This window comes from Leptosomus discolor, chromosome 9 (genome assembly GCF_034619465.1).
Source record: "Leptosomus discolor isolate bLepDis1 chromosome 9, bLepDis1.hap2, whole genome shotgun sequence".
Taxonomy (NCBI): domain Eukaryota; kingdom Metazoa; phylum Chordata; class Aves; order Leptosomiformes; family Leptosomidae; genus Leptosomus; species Leptosomus discolor.
Genome location: NC_141399.1, coordinates 19759330 through 19779836, shown reverse-complemented (window position 1 = coordinate 19779836; position 20507 = coordinate 19759330). Strand labels below are relative to the sequence as shown.

Sequence of the window (20507 nt, the reverse complement as noted above, 5' to 3'; positions counted from 1 at the left end):
AAGGAACTAGTTTTAACAATAAAAAATAAATAGATTAATAGAAAGGAAGTGTAACTCATTTGTAGGTACAATGATTCCCCTTTCTCCAATTCAATACCATTGTCAGTATTACTGTTGTCTTCATCTGACACTGGGGAGAGACAGAATCTTACAAGAATAAAACAGAAATTTATGTGATCTTTTACAGAGAGGTAAGTATTTGAAATGGAAAAAGGAATACTAGGTGTAAGAGTGGTATAAAAGTGTACCATGTGCCACACCCCACCCCAATTAGCTCAGATACTACTTTCCAAGAAAATTTCTTCAGAGGCATATGATCCCCATAGAAGAAGTAGGAGCAACAAAAGTAAAACTACTTTCATAACAGACTTGATTATTTTCTGAAGGGAGTACGGAACATGGCTGGTTATGCTAGAGGTACACTAGACTCATTTAATTGGATCTTTTCTGGCTTTATTTCCTAGATATTCAACTACTGTCACTTCATGTTTAAGTAAGAAAACAAAGCTGCTGCAGCTCTATGTAGAGGTATTTCTCTAAAGTAAGCTTGTACCACCTACAGTTCTTGATGCTAATCCTACAGTTTATAGCTTGTAATTACTAAGATCAATAGCTAAAAAACGAAGGGGGAAAAAAAACACCCAGGAAAAAACACTTTCAAATGTTCAAGGTTTTTTATTTGCTGTTCCATGGGATTTGGCCATTAAAAAAAGTAAGCAAAGAATAAAGATGAAAGCAGAAGTAGGCGACATTATGTGGCAACAACTGAAAAGTATATAAAATAGATGAGTATAAAACTCAATACACTTATCTTGAGGGTTCACTTTTAATAGATGAAGGAACAATTGTACAAAAAGACGTCTGAGTTCTTCCTCTTTCAAACTCATGACGCCAAAACAAATACAACACTGTGATGAATAATTCTTTAAAGTCTTAGATGTGACTTACAGAAGTCTTCCATTTTGTTACTAAACATATTATTTCTTCTGTATTTAAGAACACTTTAAAATTGGGGTTTATTAAACAATGAAGCTTTCAAATCTGAAGGCAGAATTTCAAAACTGCTGAAAATTCCAACATAGCCATGTGAACCTCACATGATCCATGATTCTGCAGTTAGCAAACTCCCCACTACATAAAACTAATCTAACAATTCTTATATTGATTATGATTTTTTTCCTAATTGACTGAAATGCAATCAACATATCTCCCAAGATATTTGAGAAGTAAAGTAAAATGAGAAGAGTACTGCTCTTACCACATACAGCTGTTTCCAGAGCACAGCCCATTCCTGCAGTGTTGCTGTGACTTCAGTCACAACAGAATCTTCAAGTGGAACAACTGTTTCATATTGCCTATACAAGAAGAGGGGAAAAATTAGAAAAGGTACCCTGGAAAAGGCAGAAAAATAAATAAGTGTCTGCATAGTAATTTGTAAAATGCTTGAACTTGAATTTGTTTGAATTTGTTCAACATAAAGTATCTTAAGAGGAACATTTTGTCTGTTGTAACACTGAAGTAACTCTGGAGTCACATCAACTGTTCCTCCGTTACATTCCACAAGAATCAGCTTATGCAAAGCATTTCCTCGTTACCTGGTCAAAATATATAATTTTGTCATCGAGGTCAATGAAAACACTTTTCATGATTATAGCATGATAAATTAACTTGCCTGTAAAGTGGGGTCCTTCACAGTTTGTGTCCCTTGTCTCTAAGCCAGTTCAACACTTTTTTCCCTTCAACATGTTAGCCAATATCATGAAATACCCAAAAGATCTACCACATATTAACCTTTCCTATCCAGAAGACTTTTTCAATATTGCACATGAAACCTGAGTAAGCTATCCTCTAATCAAAAGAATAGGACTTGTCCGTTTTTGGTCAAGATCCTCCATACTCGTTAAAGGAGAATCATAGAATTGTTTGGGTTGAAATGGGCCTTTTAGAGGCCATCTAGTCCAAGCCCCCTGCAGTGAGCAGGGACATCTTTAGCTACATCAGGTTGCTCAGAGCCCCATCCAACCTGACAACCTTGAATGTTTCCAGGAATGGGGCATCTACCACCTCTCTGAGCAGCCTGTGCCAGTGTTTCACCACCCTCATTATAAAAAAAATGTCTTCCTATATCTAGTCTAAATCCATCATCTTTTAGTTTAAAATCATTACTCTTTGTCCTATCACAACAGGCCCTGCTAAAAAGACTGCCCCCATCTTTTTTTTAGGCCTCCTGTAAGTACTGGAAGGCCATTATAAGGCCTTCCCGGAGCGTTCTCTTCTCCAGGCTGAACAACCCCAACTCTCTCAGCCTGTCCTCATAGGAGAGGTGCTCCAACCCCCTCATCATTTTTGTGGCCATCCTCTGGGCTCACTCCAACAGGTTCATGTCAGCCAAGCATAGTGCGCTCTTTCATCACACTGAAATGCAAGAATGTGACAACTAAGGTATGTATTGTAATACCATTATATTATCTCAGGCATTAGTGCCTCGACTTGCCCTTTATGTTGAATGCTATTACTGAAACAAGAGTCAGATACTGCAAAAATAAGATCTATTGCAAACTGCTGCTCCTGCGGTGATTTTTAAAAGAGAATAAAAACCAAAAACCAAACACAACATGTTTCTGAAACACACCATGTTAGAACAATTTTCCATAGCTAGTTTAATAGCAGTACTAGAAAACACTAGCTTAAACATGGTTTGGGACAAGCAGTGTCAAGTGACAGACAGCCTCTCCAGCACATCCAACAACCATGAAGGACACAGACTCCCTCCTCTTCAATTGTGCATACAGCTATTTTGAAATTCTCCTGAAGAGAAGCTACAAACTCCTGATTCCATAACCCGTTTAGGCTATTTCTTCTGTCTTTGTGCGGAGTTAAATGAGTGCTAACAAGTAAAGACACAAACAACGAGATGGAATTAATTCTGAAAGTTTTTGGCGTTTTGGCTGTTAGGTTTGGAGTTGTGTTTTGTTTTTTAAAGAAAAGACACCACAGTTAATGATTAAAAAAAGAGCCACGCATTGCATGGCAATACTCCCCTTTTGAACATTCTTATTAGAAATAATATATTAGAAACACTATCTTAAAAATCTGGCATAGTGATATAGGTATGCACTTAACCCACTAAAGCTGGGACTGGAAAGCACCAATTCACGTACATACCTACCAGAAGACCAAGATGGATCACAATTTTTTTCTATTATTATGCCAATGACCCTAATATTCCTACATTTGTCGTGAGAAACTGAAACACTGACACTTGGCATCAGAGATTGTGCTGTATTCTACTCCTGCAATGTTATTGTTTGATTGGGTTTTCTTGGTTTGGTTTTGTTTTTTTTTCAAATTTGTCTACGGTAAGACTAGGAAATCTCAATTCATGCTTTAAGGAAACTCCACAGACTATGCTGTGATGTGAAGGATGACACTAAGAATATGACAAAAAACCCAACACCTATTCATTAGCTCATATTCAAAGACCATTTCAATGGTTAAACAAAAATTCTGCATTTAGTATATATATCATCAAAAGTTTGCTTGACACTAGCAACATTAAAAATGATGCCACAAACACTTCTAGCTGAAAATTCAGTTCTTTTCAGATCTCTGTAAAATGCCATTACAGAAAAGGCATTCAAAGTAATTCAACATCCATTTAAAAAAAAAAACAACACAGAAAACTAAAGGATGAAAGGAATTGCACAATACACTTTAGCTAATATAGGGGGGGGGAAAAATCAAAACCAAAGAAAGATGCTCTTCTAAAGGTTATTTTTATAACTAGATCTACATACTCTAGGCATCAGTGAAAAATAAAAACATTCTGGAAGATCAGCCTTCAACAGTATGGCTGGGTTTAAAGATGATGCACATCAGGACTACATTTAACCATGAGAATTCACTGCTTTGCATTCCTATAACCCTGCACTTCCTCCATTATACCCACATATTAATGACATTACATTGGGCCTATGACGCAAATGTAAGAACATTATGTACTATGCTCTATTATTTCGCAAGTATTATTTCACAATATTGGTACTTTGAATATATTATTGAAAAAATAGGTGCAAAATTTCTTTTACCAAAACATGAAGTACCTGATCTCTGTCTCAGAACTGTATTACATTCTTTGTATCAGCTGGATACCAGTTTTTGATACTTATTTTAAAAAAGTACATGAGCTTTCCTGGTAAGTATGTAAATATCCTGATCTGGTTGCCCTTTACAAATTCTGAACTAACATCAAGTACTAATTAACTACAGATTACAGGAAACTGGTCTTCCCTCAAGGAGAGTACACATTAGGAACAGTTATTCTATGTAATATATATTATAATTCTATTACACTCCAAAGTTATGAAGTATCAGAATTACAGTTGCCCATACAATCACTCAGTCCCTTTGAGGATAAACATACGATTCAAGACAATCAGAAGTCACATATTTTTCTACAGGTAGTTCACTAAATGCCATTTAATACATTTCATCTTCCACATTTAATTTGTTGCCTTGGGTCATTGTCTGAAATGCTGCACCAATAAATGTCCCCACAGCGGTCTTAATCTAGAATATGCATATAGGAGCAGCAGTGAAGACACAAGATACTGATTTTGGGAGTCTCAGTCAATCTCACAGGAAACTTTGCAGCTTATAGAGCCTGCACACAGTGAAGTACCTCTGACATTACGTTGCCATCAGTATTGCTATTCCCATTAACTAAATTAAACCTCCCTCTAGCAACATGTGAGCTATATATATAGACAATTAAGGTAAAATATTTTCAGAGTGTGCTTGACGTGTGGAAGGTTGAATCCTTTTGAAAAGTTTCAAAGTAACATAGCTATCTTGTCAGCTATGTCTCAGTGAAAATCAGTTGATACACAAGATGGGCTGCCTACATGCTGGTGCCTCCATAACAAACGCGAACATAGAGAATTTTGCCAGTGAGCAAACAAGCAGAAATGAAAAATATAAATACAGTCCTCTAAAATGCCTGTGTTACAGATGATACCTTTGAAGCTAAAATTTTATGAGGCAATGTGAACAGGAGTAACCAAGAGAACTATTCTTCCTATAGTAATAGTAAAAAAACCCCAAAGCTCTGCAGTACTACATTTAATTTTCAAACCCTAACACACACCAAAAGATATAACGAACTAAAACCACTCTATAAATTTTAGTAACTATTTATTAGATTCCCTTTTAGATGAGAAGCATTGCAGCTTCTTAGAAAGAAGGGAAAATACTCACCCTCTGTTACTGACAATTGCCTTTTTCAAGTGAATATAGTTTGCAGGAAAAATTCCCTGCAAGACAAAAAAAGTCTAAGTTAGAAAAATACATTTGCAGTTTTTAGCATTTATATCCTAGGCCACAAGAAATAATTGCCAATATACCTATTAAAAAAACCCAACTAACACTGTGTCAAAGAAGCTGCCACAGTCAAAAGTCAACATTCAGACTAGTCACAATTGATCATTTTAATCTGTCTTAGAACAGGACAGTACACTGAACAAAGCCTCCATCTTGAAAAATCAATTTCTTAATAAAGAAGTTTTGCAAGTCTATTCAACAAAAATATCATACAAAGATTCAAGACGAGTACTTTTCATTCCCAAAAGCTTCTTAAGTGTTCAGAAACACTGTTGTACGGGAAATATGCTCTGCTATACAAATCATGGGTAAGTCAACGAGGACCAAATGAAAATGTTTCACTCTAATCCTACACAGCTACCTTGGAAGGGACAAGATTGATTTAAAAGAAAACATTCATATTTAGCCAATTGTCTTCCTACTGCAAAGACTGTGTGAGTCCAATAACCCACTAACAGGTGATGAGCAAGCAGGCGAAAGGTGCAACAATCAGGAAGAGCTCAGAGAACAGCTTGTAGCTAGGAGAAAGGAATGAGTAACAGATGTAACTACTGAGAATATTTACTGGAGAGATGTAAGCTGGCTGGGACAGCCAGCAAAGTGCTATCGTGCAGTCTGCATGACAGCATCAGTATGCTTCCAGACCAGGCCTCTCTATCGGTATGCTACGTTACATTAGACGACAAAGAGATACGTTTAAAAAAAAAAAAACAACAAAACAAAACACCTACCATCAAAATTTGTGTCTAGCCCCTCTACCAGTCTTTCACTAAAGGGAAGAAGCATTGTATTACTCACATACCCTGGAGCTCCGTTTTCCTCCCTCTTTCCAACAAAAAGATGTTTAAACCTACTTGGGATAGCTCCCGTTATTTGCCTTTTCCTGATCCTATGATGGTGGGATTCTAACCTTGCCTGTCCCGCTGTGCTCTTGTGTGATGAGACATGTGGAAAAGGTGTAATTTAAACCAAAATTTTCATAACATTCCATTATCTCTGTAAAACACATGGCCCTGAATCCTCACAGCAAACTCTGTTGGTGGGTAAGAACAGTGAGCCCGCACTTCAGCTGGGAATACAGGATCAGCACTGGTAATCTTCAGGTTAAAAACCAGCTGAAGGCCTTTGACAATAATGTCAGTAACCACGTAGGCTTCAAATTTTTAGAGCTTTAAAACAGTACAATTCAGGAAGACAAATTTTCGGGGGATTGAAATTGCAGAAAGAAAAAAGATGAATCTAACAGAAATGTCTTCATCAGGAAGAAAAGGTAAACGTGCATACTTTCAGCCACACAAAAATCTGGAAAAGGAAGAAATGTTACTTCAGTTTCTTGTTTGGTTCACTTGCAGTTAACGCTGTTTATTCCTGTGATCCTGTGCTGGTTACTTAAGAAACCAAGGAAGGTCTGAAGGACTCTCCTATCAAAACTGAACATACACACAAGCAGATGTACCAACACACACAATGAATGTAGGCTTTTCCATTAGAAGAGTTTTATAGTCATGAAAACACACTACAAGTAATATTATATTCCATAATACAAGTAAACGTGAGGAATCTAGTACTGTCTTCTTTTTAAATACAAGCTACATTTAAACCAAAAGACAATGAAATGATGCTTACATAGAAACAACTGTTTGGATACATTTACAAAAATACACATGCACTCACAAAAAAATTCCTATCAGAACAGTCAAAAAAAACTCTCTCAGAGCAAAACAGGGATATGATTGGAAAATAACCAAATGCAGTGGTTAAACTGCAAAAATCTGAAAAAAAGAACAAACTTGCAATATCCTTTTTCATCAGACTTTTTTCAAAGTTGTCTTAGATTAATAATGCAAATTATTATACGTGTTCTTTAAAAATCCTGAATTAAGGAGTGCAAGATCACCCATCTATACTTTTCTTAGGAGAGTAGGGCAGAGATGATCAAATCTGATGAGATTTGTAAATGCTGGAAAGATTACATGTTACATGTCAGGAAGGTTTCTGATCCTTTGGGTGACTAATGAGTATTGTTCTCTCCATTTAGAAAATAAATCCAATTGTCCCACAGAAAAAAAAAAAAAGTTAGAGAAGTAAAACCCTAACGGCAAGAAAAACAAAAAGTTTTCTGGGTTGCAACAGCAAAATAGATATAATCTCCTACTAGCTTAAAAAACATATTAACACTTACCTTTACATTGGGCTTCTTAACAGAAACACCTCTGTACCAGCCTAAAACCAGATAAAACACAGTATATTAATTTGTGGTATTGCTTACTTTACAAGAAGAAAAGTGACTGAAAACTACGCAGTTACCGAGAACATCTCAAAAATCACCTGTGCCTCACGTAGGTCAAATTTTTTACAGGGTTTTTGTATTATTATTATTTCATCTGCAATGATGAAAAGCATTTAAGAACGTGGAATGCTCCTGTTTATTCCCACCAGGAATAAAAGCAGCTCAGTATACCTAGTTGCTGTACTCACAATCATTAGCCACTGTGGCAAAGATGCTTTCAGTGCTCATGCAAGAATCTGCAGACAAACACTTTTCTTACATGCTGGTACATGATGAACCTTTTCTTAGTGTTTATCTTAAAATCTCCAGACTTCAAAACCCTGTCCTTTTAAAAGACAGGAAAAGCCATTATCATACATTTCTAATATTGTTTAAACAAAAATAAATCCTTTGCATGTGTCTGGTCTTATCTATGTCTGTGAGACCATAGAACAGACTTCAGGATCTAATTTCACAAACACAATTATTACTCTTGTATCCCCCATCAGTTAGCAGCCCCAGACAGAACAATAAAACAGTAAAAGCCAAAGCCTGCAAAAGGTACAAGTTAAACAGAACCACCCAATTACTCCTATTTCACACAGGTGAAGGTAATGTCAACTCCATGCAAGACTGATCAGGAAAAAAGTGCTGAAAAGACCATCCAGTTTAACAATGGAAAAGGAGCACACTTCAGTCGCCATGGTAGATGAACTGCTCTTCCACTCCATAAGACACACAAAACTACCTTGAACTTTGTTAAAACTCTGCTGCTCTCTTCATACCTGGACCTAATACTTCAGCCCCAGAACATAAAGGTAACCATTAAGATCTGAGCCTGGGGCACCCCACAGGAGCATGAGCAATGAAGAGTGAGCATGGGGTGCAAGTTCTGTGGAAGAGGCCTGGCCACCCCTAGCCATCAGAAGTTTGTGGGCAAAGTTGTGCAGGCCCAGCTACTACACAAGCAGCAAGTTCGACCACCTGCATATTGCTCTTTCATCTACTGCAGCCCAGTATTCAGACATGAACAACACAAACTTGCCAAAACCCATGAATTTCACATAATCTAAATCCATTTTCTTTAAGAATTGCTCTAACTTTTCCAGCAAGTTCCTTTTTTTTTTTTATTCTTCTCTAGAGAGGACAGGTATCATTTAGTATCTGCGGCATTTAAGAGCCCTAGAAAAACTGGTATTTTGTCTCTCTCAGAAAAAGGACTTCATATAAGGCTGAATGATGACATGAGGCTCAGAAGTGGGGAAAAGGGCCTTGATTTTGTTTTAAAGGTGGCCTGATAGCCTTGATTTTTTAAGGGAAATCTGAGTCAATATAAAAGAAAATAATTGATGAATTCAAGACATTTGCAAATCTTAGTATAGAAAAAATTAAAATCCATCTTCCTTATTACACAAATTTCTCATGAAGATAGGACATAACACAAAGATTTATTTCCCCACTAAATTATTGCTTATATTAAAATATAAAATTATATTTTCATTTTATTTCTTAAGATTATCTAACTTCAAGGCAATGCTATCTATAGAAACCTATATGCACAAACAACATGAACAGGTCCTTAAAATGAGAAATTTTTAAAACTCCACTCAACTGTGCCTGCAACACCTGCTTTTGAGTAACAGATGCTACATATTTTTAAGGTCACAGGAAAAAAAGCAGCATTTGTCCTGTGATTCATTGTCACCATATTAAATACAGTATGCTGCTAACTTTCACATTCATATTGTGTACCTTAGAAATAAACATGCTTTTTAAGCTTTAAGGCAAACAGAATGGCAAACTTCTTGGTAAATATGGAAAAAAGTGGTTTTATCTAAGTTTGTGAACAGAACTGTAAAAGTTAGAACAAAACCTGATAAAGTAAGTGTCTAGTAATGATTTAGATGTGCAGGGTAGGGAATGAAACACATTTCCAAAAAAACTACCTTATTTCCGAGTTTCCTGTTCTTAATAGCAAAACAAATCTTCAAAGCTTAAAACGTATGTGTTTACAGAGTTGTGAAAAACAGGGATGGAAGGACCCCTGAGAAATCATCTAGCTCATCCAAGCGATGTCTCTAAACATCTCCTTGCAGATGTTTAGCCTGTGTTTAACAGTGTCCAATAATTTATTATCAGGACTGAATAACACAGAACTCCTTGCCTGTGGAAAATGATCCACACAACTTCCGCAAATTTCTAAGTATTTCTGCACAGTATTCCAAGGAAACAGAGTATATTTCTGCTACCCCGCACAAACCAGTTTGAAAGTGGTGGTGTTGAAGAGGCATCTTTTTAGAGGAAATTTCTTCCAAGAATCAACATTTGCCAAGAAAAGTGCATTTAACAGTAACATTTTGGTAGAGTACTGAAAATCTAGAATATTTACGTTAAATGGAGATGGCAAATCCTCACTGGATGACTTATTTCAGTGGCTCAGACAACATACATGCACTTTATAACCTGAACTTTGCTGCTATTTGAATCTAGGCTTTTTTCTTTTGGATATGGAAAACATTTTGTTTACTTCCCTTTTGTAGGTACTTTAATACATTTGAAAAGGGGTATATTTCTCTTTAATCTCGTAGATTGTGCTCTCCAGATCTTAGCTTTCCTTTCTTTTTCCTCTTTCCTCCAACTCTACGCAAGCAAGATACAGTAGAAAGAAGAGCTCACCAGAACCTGAAAGCACTAAGTTGTAAAATGTAATTCCTTACTTGCTTACAATGAATACCACCAAAAACTCATTCTGTATCTCAAAGTAAAAGCCATGAGAAAAGGTACAACACTTTTTAAAAAGCACATTTAGAAAACTGTATCTGCATTACATTATTCACTAAAATGAACTAAACCTTCATTCTGGAATTAGTCTTACACAGATTAATATTGATCTAATCATATATTTTAGACAACATTTATTTTGGAGGATTTAACCATAATAGTAACCAAATCCAGGCAGGTGCTTCAGCTAATTGTGATCACAACATTCACTACATTGTTAGACCTCAATATTGACTAATGTTTTTAGGTGTTACTTTACTACAAATAATTCATGGTTAATACTTTGGAATGATGCCATTCCTTTTCTAGTAATACACAGCCTTTAAAGGGTACTGACTTCAAGGAAATGGTGAGAAAGACGGGATTTAAAATTAAGAAGCAGAAAGACATGGCTATGAAGTGACAAGAATTTCATGAATAAGTTAATGTGAAACAACAATCGAGAGTTCACAGATTGAACAAATCAACTGTCTAGTAATTATCAATAACTATATAAGAATTTGAGGACAGCATAAAAGCACAGCTGGAACACTGCAAATCTCTGCAGGAAAGACTGTGACTCATGAACACAATGACTCCCCCACTTCCTTTTCTGACAGATAAGGATATTCTCAAACTGCTTGATGTAGTCGATGACCTAGGGAAAGGAAGACGAATAACCCTGTTCTTCAAAAAATGAATCACCATACTGAGTCTGGCTGGGATGGAGTTAACTTTCTCCACAGAAGCCTGTCTGGTCCTGTGTTTTTGATTTCTGGCTAAAACACTACTGGTAAGAGACCAACATTTTGGCTATTGCTGAACAGTGTTGGTACAGCATCAAGGCCACCTCTTTTTCCCAATGTGTGCCACCTGCAGCGAGCAGCCTAGGGCTAGGCAAGAAGTTGGGAGGGGCCATAGCTGGGAGAGCTGACCTGAACCAGCCAAAGGGATTTTCCATGCCATATAACATTATTCACTATAAGAACTGTATTATATATACTGTATAATATTAGTCTATTAGAAGCACCATTCTAAGCAACATCCTATTCAGGGTTAGGAGAACACTAAATATATCCCAAACAAGTCCCATGAATTCCAAGTATTATATCAGCGTCAAAATAAAGTAGATAAAATGATGAAGACATCCTAGAACAGGCGAAAATATCTTCAATGATACAGATGACACTACAAACAAACTTTTTTTCTTTTCTTTTTTCTTTTTTTTGATCACACAAGAAGATAGGCACAGGATGAGCCTACTTGCTTACACCATAGCACAATTAACAACTGAAGAAAGCACTGTTATGTCTGAACGGTTGCGAGAAGCTGGGGATGAATGCAGCCATTTGAACTGCATCTTAATATTGTGTTGATGTGTATTTCTGAGTAACCATCCTGACAAAGCCACATACTTGATAAATTTTAATGCATGGAGGTGAAAAGCTTTTTGTTTGTTTTAAAGAAACCGATAGCATGATAGACATAATGCCTCAGTAAAACAGAAACTGTCAGTGCACGAATTACATACACATTCCTAATCCAACCAGTTTTGAACACCTCCTGCTTTACATTCTTGGTATCCAGAAGACAAGCGTTTAATCCAAGTACTGTAGAAGAAAACTGAACGAATCCTATGCATTCCAGTGTGTTCTGGACAAGTCACTATATCTTAAAGTCCTACTCCAACCTTGCTGTTACATGGACTCTACTGCACAGTGCAGTAGTTAAACTAAGCATGCTACCTGAAGCAATACAGCCACACTGCACAGTGATCCATTCCAGCTAAACCTACCATAGAGTCTAAACATTATGTTTCTAAGGTGAAACGTAGAACCCAGCAAAAAATCACAATCCTTTACAGCTTATTTTTTCAATACTATCTAACCATATTTGATACAAGCCAAGAATAGTGAAGAGTAGGCCGATTGACAGCTCTGCCCTCTGTACACCCTACACAGCAAATAATCCCTCAAAGAGCTGCAAGAAGAATTACTTCCATGATAATAAAACTGGAGAAAAATAAAAGGAAAAGTACCCCATTACGCCTGTTCCCCCTGCACATTAAGACCACCACTTGCTCATAGCCTTTTCTTCAAAATGTATTGTCCATACATATATTCACACTGCAGGGTACTTGCAGGCCAGTAACAAAAGCTAAATTACTTAGCAGCATACACAAGAACGTGTCCCTGTCCTTCCCTTTGTTTCTAGGGCTTTTTCAGCTTCCTGCTTAGCTCTTCTGAACCCTAGAATTCAACCAGGCCTCTGAAGAGGCAGGGCAGAAAAACGGATTATGAATATATATAGAAACATCACAGATGAAAACTATGCTCAGTTAAACAACATATCTTTCACCTACAGCTATGTGCACAATATGGAAATTCACAGTGTGGGAAACTTGAAGCCATGTTACAGAAACCTTCATACTCTCAGACAAAGACTGAAAAATAGTCTTTCCAAGGATGTATCACACTCAGAAGTCTCAGTAATAGTGAAATCCTAGTTAAATTGCAAAAGGAGCTCTGGGGCAGGCCTGCACATCTCAATCTCTAATCTGAGTCATCAGAAGAGCTACTACTGTTTTTTGATCTTTACTTGAAAATGCCTTGAACAAAACAGGATATTCTAAAAGCTACCTTGTAACTATTTTCAGATTTCCACTTCATCAACAAGAGGTCTGTCACATGGAAAAATCTCATCCCCTTTGAGCACTCATTAGCAGAAAAACAAAAGGGTCCTAATTGAAAGGTATTGATCTATTTTTCAGAAAAATAAAGCTCAAATATCCAGGTTGAATAAAGTAGCATTGGCTACTCTAGGAAAAAACAAATTCCACATATAATTTCCTGACAAACAGAATTCTGAAAATAACTTAGGTAAGTATTTATGGTATGTCCTAAAGCTAAACTTGGTTCTTAAAGAGACCACTACTACTAGAATCCAGTACAAGAACTCAAACCTCCCCTGTCCTACAGAAATAAGTATACTTTGCAGTAATGTGAGTAACCCTCAAACCTGGAAGAAAGCTATCTTTTGCATATACTAGCCAATAAACAATTGCTTTTACCTTTCAAGCAGCACATAAGCTGCTGTGCAGAGCTAAAGGTACTCAAAGTGGCCCAGAAGAGGGATGGTAACAGTGTTTAGCAAAAGCTTCTTGATGCTGAAACCACTCAATGCCAAGACCCTCTGTTCTGAGCTTGATGTTCTGAGCAGTGCCAGGACAGGACCAGCAGCAGATGAATACCCAACCCAGCCTGCCAACACCACGTCAGGGAGCAGCCCCATGACAGCAGAACCACGGGAGTATGCTAATAGCGCAATCAGAGATGCCACAACAAAAGCAGGAGAGATAGAATGTGTTTTATCTTGGCCTTAGCCAAATAGAGGGCCATCAAGAAGCCATTCCTGTGCTCCAAAAGACTAGTTTGAATAGCCAGGCAAGATCTTCCGCAGCAGCTGTGTGGGTCCAAGAGACTTCAGTTCCACTGGCACACTCCACAAAAGGCAAAGAGGAAAAGGGATGTCTCACTAGAGACATCTTCCTCAGGGCAAATCCATATTACTGGGAGTGACTCAATCTGGCCCAGTCAGCCACAGGACAGCTCCTGACTCCAGCTGGGAGGAAACCTGCATTGCTCCCACAGCATTGCCAGTCTGAAGTGTGCTTCCTCACTCATCTGTATGGTACTACTTGGAAGCATGGCAAAGATATCATTTCTCAAGCTCACTGAATTCTTCAAGAATTTAAAAAAAAACCCTAATTGCAAGCTATATCTGCTGCTTAAGTGTCCCAAATACTGGAAAGCCTTCATTTGATCATGCTGTCACTGCTGGAATAATAGAGGGAAACTTTAAATATACTACATACATGGCTTAAGAACACTATTATTAACATACAAAAGCATTAAAACCATGTAAATAAATACTTGTGTGGATACTAGAATTTGCATGGGTAAGATAATATTCTTTTAATGGGCACTTCAGGCATCAGCTAGTGTTTCTTTTTTTCAGTGAATATATTGGAGACCCAAGCTAAAAAAGTCACTGAAGTTTTAATCTAAAGAAAACTAATCTAAAGAAAAATCTCAAGAAAACTTCTCCCTAGCGATAAAAATAAAATCAACAAAACATACATTTTAGATTTACTCTGAATGCCACTAGTTACTCGCAGCTACTGCCAGTGGCAGGGCAACAGCCATATGACTTGAAAAATAGGGTGTTCCTTAGAACACACAGTCCACACGTGTATTTCAAACAATGAGTATGGTCATGCTTTGTCACTTGACAAAAGAAAACTCTTGTCTTTCAGCATGTACAGGTGGCATACTATTGCCATACCCTTTCACCTCCTCAGTGCACAGCCTGTAAAGAGGACACTTACTGTTTCAACTCTCTGTCAGTGGCAAGATCATAAGTGGAAGGAACCGGTGAGGGGAAAGTTATGAAACACAAGCATACGTACAACTGATATCTTCAGGAATATTTGTTACCTTTGAGTGAGACCAGTTGAGGATCCCAGAGTCCTTCAATGTACAACTATAACTACAGTTACAGTAACTATAAAACCACCCTGGTAACATCACATGCTTTAGAGATAGCATAACGTTTGATGAAAACATGGACGGAGCTTTTGGTAGCTTCAGAGGAAAGGTAGACACTAAGTCCAGGAGTTTGAACCCTGTCATATTGAATTATTGGGAGGGAGACAGGGTTAGAAAACAGAAATTTAGACATTTGTGGCCTGATATGAAAGCACACAAGAGTGGCACACACAAAAATTGACTGAAATTCAAAAGTTCCAATTTCAAGCATGTGAACAAGATCCATGCTAACAGACAACTGTATTCCATTGCATTTTATTTAAAAAAAAAAATGGATAGACAACCACAATAAAAAAATTTTTGTAAAAGTGTGTTCTCAATTGGTATTCATGGCTATTAGCCTTAACCAAATACATGTATATATACACATGCGTGTGTATGCACATATATTTGTTCCTTTACTCTGCAAATATATATAAAACTTAGCTGCAGAGGTACCCAAGAATTTGACATAGAAAGTCCCCTACTCTTTCATTCAATTGCTCTAAATGTAGCAACTGTTTTTTACACCAGTCACCACAAAAGAGCCCTTGCCCTTTTGTAGTAACACTACAGATATTGAGTAAGTCATTATGATTAAAAATGAGCACATTCAGAAGTATAGCTAGTATTTGAATCTTTGTCAGCCTTGAATTCTTCAGTGAGTCTCCAAAATCATTCTTCACATCATTAGAAGGTTTGTGTGCATGTGAATCCTTTTAACCTAGACAGCAAAGTCCCTACTATAGAGAGTTACGTACAAACTATTCTAAGTGAAGTTGAAACAGCAATGGATCTTCTGCCAACTCCCACAGCATTCACCCTTATTTGAATAAGTTAACATTAATTTATCCAGTTTGTCTGGACAGAAGAATCCCCAGCAAATAATGTACAAGTAGAAGATCAGGTACGTTTCATTTTAAATTTGCAAGGCAAACCAAGTACCGCATCAAACAACTGCTTAGACAAGAATGCTTAAACAACTACTATGTTTTTTTCTTTTAAGAACCTACTTTGCACATTTAGTGTGCTTTTTTGCATATTTCACACATGCGAGAGCTGCAGCACAGACCATCTGAATATTTAGAGGAGTTTCATATTGTGGAGTTCCAGACATTATCATCAAAATTAATGTACCATTTTACACATGTAAAGTCCATAGTAAAGGCACATCAACCAAAATGACAGGACAGAGAGCTCATAAAACAAAACCAAAAAATCCTCCGTACAAAATCTCCTTCCACCCACAAAAACACTTTGTCTGAGGGCTTCTTTCCCAGCAATTTGAAGACTGGCATGAATTATCTTTGAGGAATCATCCTGAAAACTACTGGCAAAGGAAATACAAAGAGCCTAATTATTTTAACACTGTAAAGAGACATTGGATTATCCTTTTGCTTTTCTGTAAGCAACCTACTCCTTTAAGATCACACCTTTATTTCCCAGAAAGTTTCCTTGATTATCAGAAATGGTTTGAAAATATCATGACTGCTTTCAGCAATATACACTGTCTCCCCTTTGAGTTATACTATTCTATGCAAAGTAGTAAGTTTTTCCCGAGCTTGCACCAGGTACTAATTCACAAGACCTGGTGGAATGACTACAATCGACACTCAGTGCTTGAGTAAAGCTTAGCTTATTATACCACATGTGGGATTTATTTTTTAAAAAACAGGGTCATTTGCAGGTATAACACTACATGGATTGTTTACAGCATGCTTCTTCCTGGGTTAAACATTACCACTCCACTGCAAAGCTCTTATTCAACAGAATATTTTTACAGATGTAGGAGAAGAAGCTACTTTCCTAGAAAAAATAGCATATATGAGGCCACTTGTTCATATAGAGTTAAGTCAGTAGGTAAACAACAAAACACCTGAGTATGAGAAAAAGCTTCAACAGTAAAAGACAGTTCTAGGCACGGGAGAAGAAAAGCAGTCTTCTGACAAGCATGTGGAAGGTTTGTGTAACAATATTAACACTGGAGATGAAAAAAATCACTGTAAACTGAACAAACACAAAAACAAACCTACAGCTTTGCAGAATGTTAATTTGGAATTCAAATCTGTGGATCTGGGTTTTGAATTTGTTTTAACACTTCAGGATTAAGGTTACAGTATTCCACCTCAAACTATACTGAAACATGTTCTCACGCTGTATCTTGTCAACCTACTTCTCAATAGACATGTTTTACACCACTTGCTTGAATATCAGGACAAAAATAATTCTCCTTTTAAATACAACTTCAATCGCACTGTTCATGTGAATAAAGCAGAGGATTAGGACATTCAATTTATTCACACACAGACATCTCCAGCCACATAAGAAGGAACTACAGCTATAGCATTTACAATGGCATTTTCCTTTAGGCACAAAAACACACATGAAGAAAAATGCAAAGCAATCCCCCTTAAACCCATAGTCATTACATTTTTTTCCAGTATTGCTCCAAAGGATTTGCTAATCTGTTTCACAAGAAATATTTTTCATGTGTTCAGATGTTTCTAAATACTAAACACTGATATTCTTAATTGAAATACATAACAGCAACACTAAGAAAATATAGTACAAGAAAAAAGAAAGAATACTGATCATATACTTTACACGATAAAAATTCACTGTAAGACCCAATTATAATACAACAATCAGGTCAGGGTTCAAGATTTTCTGGACAGATGGTTAACTTAAAACACACTGACCCCCTATCAGACTGGATTAGTGCCAACAGCACTCAGCCTTTCCTATGGAAAGTGGGTCAGATTAGGTTTTATTCAAGTACTTTGATTTGATGCATCACAATTTCCAAACAACTTATTAAAATCTGTCAGATTAAGATATTTGTGTATTCTTACACAGAAAATGAGCTTCCTTCTTGGCCATCACACTTACCTTCACATTTCTCTAGGATCTGGACAGTTTCACCTAGTTCCAGGACCAACCCTTGCGGTACAGCTCCTCGGAAGCTGCATATCACTAGAGGGTGGGGAAAAACAGAAAGACACATATGAGGGTTGAATCTTTGTGTGAAATTTTTTTTTTTTTTTTTTTAAGCATAGCACTTCAGCTCACTCCTTACACAAAAATAGCTATTACATAGCTGCCCAGAAAACCTGTCAGCCAACTTTTCCTCATCAGGTAGCGTATTTTGGCCCTTATCAGAAATTAAGCTCAGCAGCAACGTAAAAGCTGTGCTTTTTAAGAGATTTTTTAATTAAATAAGGCTTGTAATCACTTTAATCACCAACCCCTGAGTCATACTGCATACAGACTTCCTTGTCTCACAACTCTTACTCTACTACACAACTCACCGATGGAACAGGCAGCCCTAACTGCAAAGATCATAATAGGAAGTCAACTGCAGGAATTACTTTCCTCCAAGTTGAAACTATTTCAAGTACCGTCTGTGCAACTAATACACTGCAAAAATCCTGTATTCGCATATGCTATTATGTTTAAGTAGATATATAAAAGAACACATAAGAATCTGTACTTTTCAGAAGCACTAACTAACATGACATGTATCTTAAATATTTTTCTACCTATCTTTAGTTTCATTAACCAGCGAAAATAAGAAGCCATCTTAACATTTCAGAAAAATATGAATACAATCACAAAATTACTAAACAAACTCAATTTTAAAAATAAATTAAAAAAAATAATCATAGTGCATAATGATATATTCTATAACCACATTTATCAAAATGCAATAGGGATATGGACATGGGTAGTTAGCCGAAACACGACATATCAAAACAAAGGGTGAATTGCAAATAAAGTCTGCCCCCCCTAGTCCCATAATGCCCATTCATCGGCATTTAAAAACTCACTCAGGCACAGATTTAATTTAATGATTCAAGCACCTTATTCTAAGTAACTACACGCTCAGCCACAGTGTACGCCTTGTACGTCACCTACACACACTGGAGCACTACCAGTGGAACTGCGTGAGTTGAAATAGTGACCTCCAGTGGGCATCGTCCTTTTTTCCAATTTGAGAGAACACTCCCCTATAAATGCAAACACTCAAGCTATGGTTGAGACATGCTCATGTGACAGAGCTTCATTTCTCCCTGAATATGTCAAAGCCCCCGAATCCTTTATGACTAAAGACTCTCTGTGCAGACCTTAAAAACCAAAAGTCTGAAGTCCAGGGGAAAAACACCATGGAAACTAAGACCACCATCTGCACCACCTACCACAAGATATCCCTCTTGAACCTTGAATTTCCAAGAAATAATGAGAAAAGCATAGAAAAAAACTTTCTCCAAAATAAAACGCAGTTTCAACCGTATAAACAGATTTCATAAAGGGGAAGGGCATGAAAAAATGAACTACATACACCAGGCAAACACGCACCCAGATGAGAGTAATACAAGGAAGTGAATCAAAATCTGAAGAGAACCATCAGTTGTTTGCTCTTCCACAGTGAGACTCAATACAGTGTTTAATTAAAGAGGAAAAAACTAGGGATTCCACCCACAAACCTAAACTCTCCTCTCAGCTCATACAACCCAGCAGAAGTCACCACTGGTTAAATGAGGTTTTAAATTCACGTTTACATCAGAGACAGGAGAAACATAACAATTGGCTGGAGTAAGGCAGACAATATAACACAAGAAAAACACTAAGCTTGTCAGCATTCTGGATTCATTCTTCCTCCATGCAGAAATCACCAAAGATTCACCAGATTTCAACCAAAGAAAAACAACTTAATGCTTCAGCCAAAGTGCAGGAACACTGACAATTGCCAAACACTTAACTGGCAGGCCACAGTCAAACTGCTAATGGCACGTCTCAAAACCACAGGATTTTAAAAATCCTGGGTGAAAATCTAATATTGAAAACTTCACAAAAATGGAGAAATGTTAATACAGTAACAAGATCCATCAATTTATGAGAGTAATTCTAGACGTATTATTAAAAATAATATTGATAATTAATATTATCATGTCAATTAATATTAACATGATAATATTAAATCAGATTTCCACACCATTTTCAACTTCTCTAAATGTGCCACCACACAGAGACACCAGTGGTTGTAGACAAAAAAGTAGCTGAATTGTAGAGAGATTGACAACTGACTGGTCTTACTTAGCTGAGTCCAACAACTAAGTCTCAAAACTACTACTGCATGTTAACATTGCATTGGAAGTTTTGCATTAGCAAACAACAGCTGGTTTCCTATGACAATTATTTACTATATGAAAACTATGGAATAACGGATGCAACCAGGAAAAACTCGATTTGATGCAACTACTAGTTCTTTGATCATAAGATACTTGCCTATTATGTAACAATAAAATGAACTTGGAATGAAAGCTGAAGGAAAGGTATCAGGAAAATAGAGTACTTTTTTTTCAACTGCTGATATAATAAATTTTAAAATATGGCCAAGAATAATGACTTGATATACTCAGGCTTAGAAGAAGGAATTCTAATAGATCTCTTGCCTTATAGACGCAAACTGTCCATTTATAAAAGGATTCTACTGGTCACACAAAGAAAATCTG

At 36.8% G+C, this 20507-nt stretch overlaps 1 protein-coding gene across 1 annotated transcript in view; it reads right to left on the bottom strand.

The window, feature by feature from the left end:
• Positions 1-20507, bottom strand: part of DOCK3 (dedicator of cytokinesis 3) — a 212502-nt gene that overhangs the window by 174886 nt on the left and 17109 nt on the right. Inside the window, exons 3-6 of the mRNA XM_086470656.1 lie at positions 17884-17967; positions 7562-7602; positions 5257-5312; positions 1259-1355 (exon numbers count right to left, since the gene is read on the bottom strand). Coding sequence (XP_086326782.1) covers positions 1259-1355; positions 5257-5312; positions 7562-7602; positions 17884-17967 — 278 coding nt within the window. The remainder of the gene's footprint in view (positions 1-1258; positions 1356-5256; positions 5313-7561; positions 7603-17883; positions 17968-20507) is intronic.